General features: G+C 52.1%; 1 protein-coding gene across 1 annotated transcript in view; it reads left to right on the forward strand.

Annotated features, from left to right (window-relative positions):
- TMEM79 (transmembrane protein 79) overlaps positions 1 to 2,632 on the forward strand; it is a 6,346-nt gene extending 3,714 nt beyond the window's left edge. Inside the window, 1 exon segment of the mRNA XM_026656222.2 lies at positions 219 to 2,632. Within this exon segment, the coding sequence (XP_026512007.1) occupies positions 219 to 645 (427 nt within the window). The 3' untranslated portion in view covers positions 646 to 2,632.
- Positions 2,633 to 7,173: the final 4,541 nt, after the last annotated feature.

The raw sequence follows: 7,173 nt of genomic DNA on the forward strand, positions 1-7,173 counted from the left end.
TTATGAATGTAAAAAATTTGCTTGAGCCCAGCCCCTAAATGCTTAAGTCCCGACACCTCTTTTGTTACAAATTAAGCACTGATCCCAAGGAGAGTTTCCCTCACTGAGGCACTAGTTTCCCCTAGCGCCATGCTGGCCTCGTACTGACGCGAAGGGAAGAGCGCCTCTTAGCGAATGGGCCACAATACTCCCTGCAGCACCCTGGCTTTCCCCTGGAGGTCTTCCATCCTGCCAGCTTTGACTCTGGGCAGCTGCGGGATGGCTGCCCATGAGCGGCACAAAGCCAAGACTCGGAGCATTAAACCAGCAACGTGGTCCCAAATCCTCCGGTGTCCACCAGCCCTGCCCTCGGGCAGAGTGGTCCTCAGACAACCGGGCCCTGTCTCCTGACACTCCCCCACCCCCGTGCCTCTTCTCTTCCCCAGGCTGCTGTACTGGCTGGCCTACGCCATGGGTCGCTCTTTCCGGGGCTTCGGCTTCGGCCTGACCTTCCTGCCCCTGCTGACCATGCTCCTGTGGAATCTCTACAGCATGTTCATCCTGGAGCCCGAGAACATGTTCGCCACGGCCGCCAACGGCAAGCAGGACACGCCGTCGGAGAAGCAGAGCCGGGCCGCAGCGCCCAAGCCGAGATACTGGGGGTAAAGGACGGGACAAGAGGCTCTGATGCTTGGCAGCAGGGAGATGGATTTGATGGCGATTAACAGAGCCCAGATGGGGGGCTCGGCCGGGGCACCCACATGTCAGCGCGTGAGTGCCCCGATGCCCAATGGGCTGGTTTGCAGAAGCGCTGAGCAACCCCCAACTCCAGCTCCACCTGGCGCAGGCTCTGAATCCCAAGCCTTAAGTGGAAGTGAGTGGCCAAATACAGACCTGGGCATGAGCCCCCCTGTCCATGCATGAAAACCATGGGCCCAACAGCGCCTCCTGCTGGAATCAATCAAGCAATTGAATTCCACCAGCTAACCTGATCAGCTGGCTTCAAAGGGTTAATTCAGTCCTCCCTTTAACTTGATCCAGACCTCAACTAGCTATTTATATTCAAATCGTCCTTTCTTCTGAGCACTCTAAGGCAGGTGCTCTTGGATAATTAGATCATGGAGCAACAGTCCCCACTAAGGAGCCTGCGAATTTCAAGGAGAAGAAAGATCCTTGCTAATAAAAGAGGACTTCCTCATTAACTGCACTGATAAAGGCAGCTTCTGAGCCAGGCTAACAGACTAGGGGGATGTCTATACGTGCAGCGCAGGTGAAGACGTTCTATGCGGATGGGAGAGAGCTCTCAGTCGGCATAAAAACCCCACCTCTGTGAGTGGCAGAATCTATGTCGGCGGGAGAAGCTCTCCCGTGGACATGGCGCTGTCTACATGGGCGGGGGGCGGTTAGGTCAGTATAACTGTTGCTCAGGAGTGTGGATTTTTCACACCCTGAGCGACGTAGTTATTCCAACACAGGTTTGTCGCGTAGATCTGGACTAACTCCGAGTGTCACAGCTAAATACAAGGCGGAACAGATTATTTAACATAACATATTTCAAGGGACCATTCAAGGTGAAGCGGCCCGTTAACGCCCCTCCAGTCCTAGGGAGGAAAGGAATGGGCGGGGGGGAAGGAGTTATTAGTGGGTTTCAGCTTGTTCGCATAAGCCATAAATCCAGCGTCTCTATTCAGTCCATGATTTTTATTGTCTAGCAAAGTTAACGGGCCACATCCCCTTGAAATATGCATTAACTACTTCTGTTCCGCCTTGTATGTAGCTGTGACACTGGGTTCCCCAGACCTGAAGAACTCTGTGCTGCTGGGAAGCTGGTGTCTCTCACCAACAGAAGTTTGGTCCAATACAAGAGATTGCCTCGCGCACTTTGTCTCTCTAGACTGGAATAAGCAGCCAGCGCTGTGGCACTATGTTTTCACCCCCTTTCTGGGTGAGGGACTTGGTTTAACTCATCCTTGTCCACAGGAACGTGGGCAGCAGTAGGGGCTCTGAGGCCAGACGGATGCATGGGCTTCTGGATTGTGTATTGATTTTTGGCAGGTTGCTGCCGTCTCTGAGGCTAACAGCTGCGGCTGGGGTTATTTTCCTTTTGGTTGTGAAACACTACAAGGCAAACAGTGGATGGAGGGCACAGGGGACGTGTGGAATCAGTAAACAGCTTCCCCAGGCAAGTGGAAGAACAAGTTTCATCAGTGGGTGGATCAGGATTGATTGGTATCGGGTCACTTTATTTTACTTAACCCCGGGCTGGAGTGGGCATTACTTAATAAAGTCTTTTGCAACCATCATGCTGGGCCTAGTCCCGCCTGCTAGACTGCTCCCTACCCTGGGGAATAGGATGAACTGTTTATTGTCCCTGTAGTCGTCTCCGAACTTCCCTGGTGGTTTCTGAAAACGTGAATCCACCCATGTTTTGTTTGCTTGCATCTACATTCTTTCTTTTAACTTTTACAGTGCTAGGGCCAAATTAGCCATTGGGGATGTGGTGAAGTCTGCATCACTTGAAGTCTTTAAATCAGGACTGGATAGCTGAGACAGAGATACTCTAGCTCGACCAGAAGCTATGGGTTTCGTGCAGGAAGCACTTGATGACGTTTTCAGGCCTGTGTTATACAGGAGGTCAGGGTGTGGTCTAGTGGACTGCATTGGGACTCAGGAGATCTGGGTCCTACTCCTGCCTCTGCCACGGGCCTGTTGGGTGATCTTGGGCCAGTCGCGTCCCCGCTCCGTGCCTCAGTTTCCCCATCTGTAAAATGGGGATCATGCTCCTGACCTCTTTTGTAAAGCATTTTGAGATTGACTGATGTACAGGGCCATAGAAAAGCTAGGGATTATTATTAATATAGTTTTGGCTTTAAAAGTCTATGATTGACATTCTGGCACCTCCCAGGCAGCCAGGCCTCCCTTAGCCATCACCCTCCTTCCAAAGAAATCATTTGCAGAGAGCAGCACAGAGGTGGGGAGTAAGGAGAAGGAGACATGGACTACATAGTTTTGCAGCATGTGGCCCCCGACTGAGCAAAGCATCTGTGCACAGTCCCTTGTGTTGGCTGTCCTTGCTTCTGTCAGGAGTGATGTACCCTGGGGGCTGTGACAGGGACTGCTGCCAGCTAGGCGACAGGGAATTTGGGGGGTTCAGTTCTACTTTTTACCCTCCAGTTTTACTCTTCACATCAGGCAACGTTTATTGTTTCTAAATCAGTTTTTTTAATCTAATGGCTGTTGTGTTGTTTCGGGGGTGGGGGGGGAGTTATGGGTTTTTTGTTTGGTTTGTGGTTTTTTTCGGTTTTGGTAACCACTTTTGCTAAATACAGTGCAAGGTGTAAACCAGCTCCATGTCCAAGTACTCAGCGTTCGGTACTGATGTGATCACCTTTGTGTGCAAAGCGCATGAATAAAACCTTTCCCATGGGTTTCCCATCCCTCCCTGTTGTCCCCTTTAGGTTAGTTATGGCTTAGCAAAGAACGTTACATAAGATTTTCAAGAATGCCTACTGATTTTGGCTGTCCACCTTGAAACACCATAAAGGGGTTATGTTCACAGCACATACACAGAAAAGTTACATAGAAACATAGTACTCTTGCTGGAAGGTTGCAACGTAACACAGCTTTATGTCTTAGAACTCAGAACAAGAACACACAAAAACAGAGAGAGAGAAAGCAGGCTGCTCCTTAAGGCAGCGAGGAACAGCTCACCCCACCTTGAATTAAGCTGTTTTCTTTACCAGCTCCTCTGCTCAAACGCTTCACTCAAGACCCCTCTAGCCTGCAAGCAAACCCAGGAAAACCCTTTCACTTAAAGTGATAGTTTGTAATTTCAGCACTGTTTTCAATACACCACAAAAGGGGCCTAATTTTCAGAGGGTAGGTGTTCAGCGCCGGTCTTAAAAAACAAACACAATGCTTTGGTGGTTTTTGGTAAGAGATGAGGTTGGGTCAAAAATTCTTATCTGAATGGATGTTGGAGGCATGGATGGGGAAGTAGGTGGATGGGTCTTGGAAGAGTAAGTTGGAGAAGCTGGATGGAAATCAGAGAAGCAGAGGGAGTGGTTGTATTCGGGGCCAGAGAGGAGGGGTGAAGTGAATCCAAAGAGTTTTGAAAGCCAGGAAATCTCATTCTAAACTGGAGCAAGAGATGGACAGGAAGCCAAGGCAGATGAATGGAGGATGGTGATGAAACGGCCCAACTTCCTGCAGTGACGGGGCATGCCAGTCGCAGCACGACGAAGCAGGGATTGAAGGCTATTCAAGATGGATTGCAATAAGTGAGACGAGAAGTGATTATGCCACGAATGAGGCAGGTCTGGATTCTGGTAACATTCCAAAGGCCATAGGCAGCAGAGAGAGCGTGGGAAGAGGCCAGAAGCGTAGGGTTGGAGGTGAACTCCCTGTATGTCTGGAGCTGGAGGAGATAAGGAAGGTGACAATGGAATCAGAGATCTAGGACAAAGTGGAGTTGCGTCTATGGAGAATGCAATAGACAGACCACGTCTGGTGAGGGAGATGAGTGTTATTCTTTGGGGCAGGGACCGGTCTTTGGTTCAGTTTGTACGGAGCACCATGGGCTCTTGCTCCATGATGGCTCCTGAGGTGCTATTGCAATAAATAATAATAACAGCAAGAGAAGTTTGCGTGGAGAATCCTCCTACGAGTGACCCTGCATTTTCCAAATCTGAAAGGCAGCCCAGAGATGGGAAAACACCTGTTTGGACCCTGCTAGCCCATCCCCCGGCCCAGTGTAGTACATCCGCCAGTCCTGAGTGTCCCACACAATGTTCCCCCAGTGACCATTCCACGCCCTAAGAGGCCTCACCGTGGAGATGTTTTTCCTCATCAGGCGGTTAAGTCAGAGGACTAGGACTCAGGCAGTGGGGGTTGACTTCCCAGTTCTGCTGACTGTTACAGCCTTCCCGTGTGACCTTGGGTAAGTCACTTCCCCACTGTAGGCCTCAGTTTCCCCAGCCTTTGTCTTGTCTATTTAGGCTGTGGGTTTTTTGAGACGGGGGCACCCTCTCACTGTGTGTACGTACAGTTCCCAGCACAATGCAGCTACAATCTCCGTTGTAAACCTTAGGCACTACTGTAACATACAAAATAATCATGACAATCCGTTCCTTTTGTTAACTCCCTTTCCCCCATGTTTACACTCTCTTGAATCCCCCTAACCAACCTCCGTCCTCTGTGTTTACCCACTTCACACCCTTGCCAGCAGTTCTCCCATCTCCCGGGGTTGAAAGCTTAGACAAGGAATAAGTCTGAGCAAGCCCAAACAACTGCAAAATTCCTGCTGAACTGGCCGGGGCCTGTTTTTGACCCAGTGCCTCTAGATCTGTGATGCGGCTCAGTTTCCGTTCCCGTAACTGGTTAGATCTGGGTGAGCCAAGCAACACGGAAGAAACTCTGTGCGTGTGTGTGTGTGCGCGCTCATGCGCATGCCTCCCTGTGTGTGCATCTGTGGGTGGGTGCGTGCGCATGGGCCCTGGGCTGGAGCTTGGTCACTTTGCTGGTGGGGCAAGTAATTATGGACATTCCTAATTTTACACCCTTGGTTGGGTGTGTCAAGAGGGATTGTATGGACCACTCAGGGTTCCTCATCCCTTTTTTCCTGGAACCCCTGCCATTTCTGTCTACCTTAAGTACTTCTGTGGCCCACGTCCCTGGAATATCTGAGCACCTCGCCACCTTCAATGTAGTTATCCTCACAACCCAGGCCAGTGCTATGGCCCTCCCGTTATAGATGGGGAAACCGAGGCACGGAGCGATGAAGAGACTCACCCAAGGTCATAGAGCAGGAAGTCAGTGGCAGACCCGAGCTCTCGCAACTCCCAGACCCGCATATTAACCACCAGCCCATCCTTCCTCATCACAGCCTCTACCCCTGAGGGCTGGCTGTTTCCCAACATGTCTCTTATTTACTCATCAGGCCCTAGTGCCAGCATGGGCGAGAGCTAGAAAATAAGGATGATGCTGGGGGAACAAGAGGGGAACTGCTCCTCCTTTGGCTTGTGTTAAAGGTACCATTCGCTTAATACCGTGCGGGAGGTTTTCGATTTATGCAGCACCGCAGGCATTGGTGGTGCTTTCCAGGCACATGAGAAAGCAGGGGGTGAGATTCTGATCTCAGGGCCTGTGTACACTTGAAACACGACAATGGCGCTGCTGCAGCACGTACCTACCCTACGCCAACAGGAGGGGTTCCTGCATCAACCTAGGGTGGTCTACGGCGGGACATGTGCCAGCTTCACTATGTTACACAGCCACGGAATTAAACTGACCTAATTTTCTAGTATAATCTATTGTAAAGCCAGTCACTGACTTCAATGGAGTAACTCACCAGTGTAACAGATCCGAATCTGGTCCTATGGTCATTGATTAAAGTGGAGGGATTCCAGTTTTACACCATCATAGCTGAGATCAGTGTGGCCCTGGCTCCACTGATTAAGTGGAATGACTCTAGATTTACCCTCAGTGTAACAGAGATCAGGCATGCATCCGATGAAGTGGGTTTTAGCCCACGAAAGCTTATGCTCAAATAAATTTGTTAGTCTCTAAGGTGCCATAAGGACTCGTTCTTTTGGGTGACACAGACTAACACGGCTGCTACTCTGAAAAGAGATCAGAGTCCACTGGCCCGGACTATTAAGTGGCGTGCCTGCAGATGTACACCAGCATCACAGATCAGTGTGGCCCTCGCGCCACTAATTAAATGGCGTGACTCCAGATTGACACCAGCCTAGCTGAGATCAGTGTGGCCCGGACTTTATTGATTAAGTGGAGTGACTCCAGATTGACACCAGCCTGAGATCAGAGTCTGGCCTGTGGGTGTGAACGCACCTTTGCCCCCCCCGCCGCCGCCCTTCCAAACCGATCTGCACCTCAACCCAGTAGCCCGGCTCCGGCTCCACCCGCGCCCGGGGCTGTGGCCGGCCGGCGGGGAGCGGCCCGGCCGCTACCCATCCCCGCCCCGGCCCTCCCCGCGAGCCGCTGCCGGGGCATGGCCGCCGAGCGCGGACCCGGCCGCAGGAAGCCGGGTCCGCCCCGCAGCGCCCTCCGGAAGGCGGCCCGGAGCCCCGGCCCCTGCGGTAAGGAGCCGCCGCGGGGAGAGGGGCGGGCTCCGGCGGGCGGCGCCCCCGGGACAGCTCCCGCTGGCGGGCTACGGAGCCAGGGGCCACCCGCGGG

This window comes from Terrapene carolina, unplaced genomic scaffold (assembly GCF_002925995.2).
Source record: "Terrapene carolina triunguis isolate 2854851 unplaced genomic scaffold, T_m_triunguis-2.0 Scaffold227, whole genome shotgun sequence".
NCBI lineage: Eukaryota > Metazoa > Chordata > Testudines > Emydidae > Terrapene > Terrapene triunguis.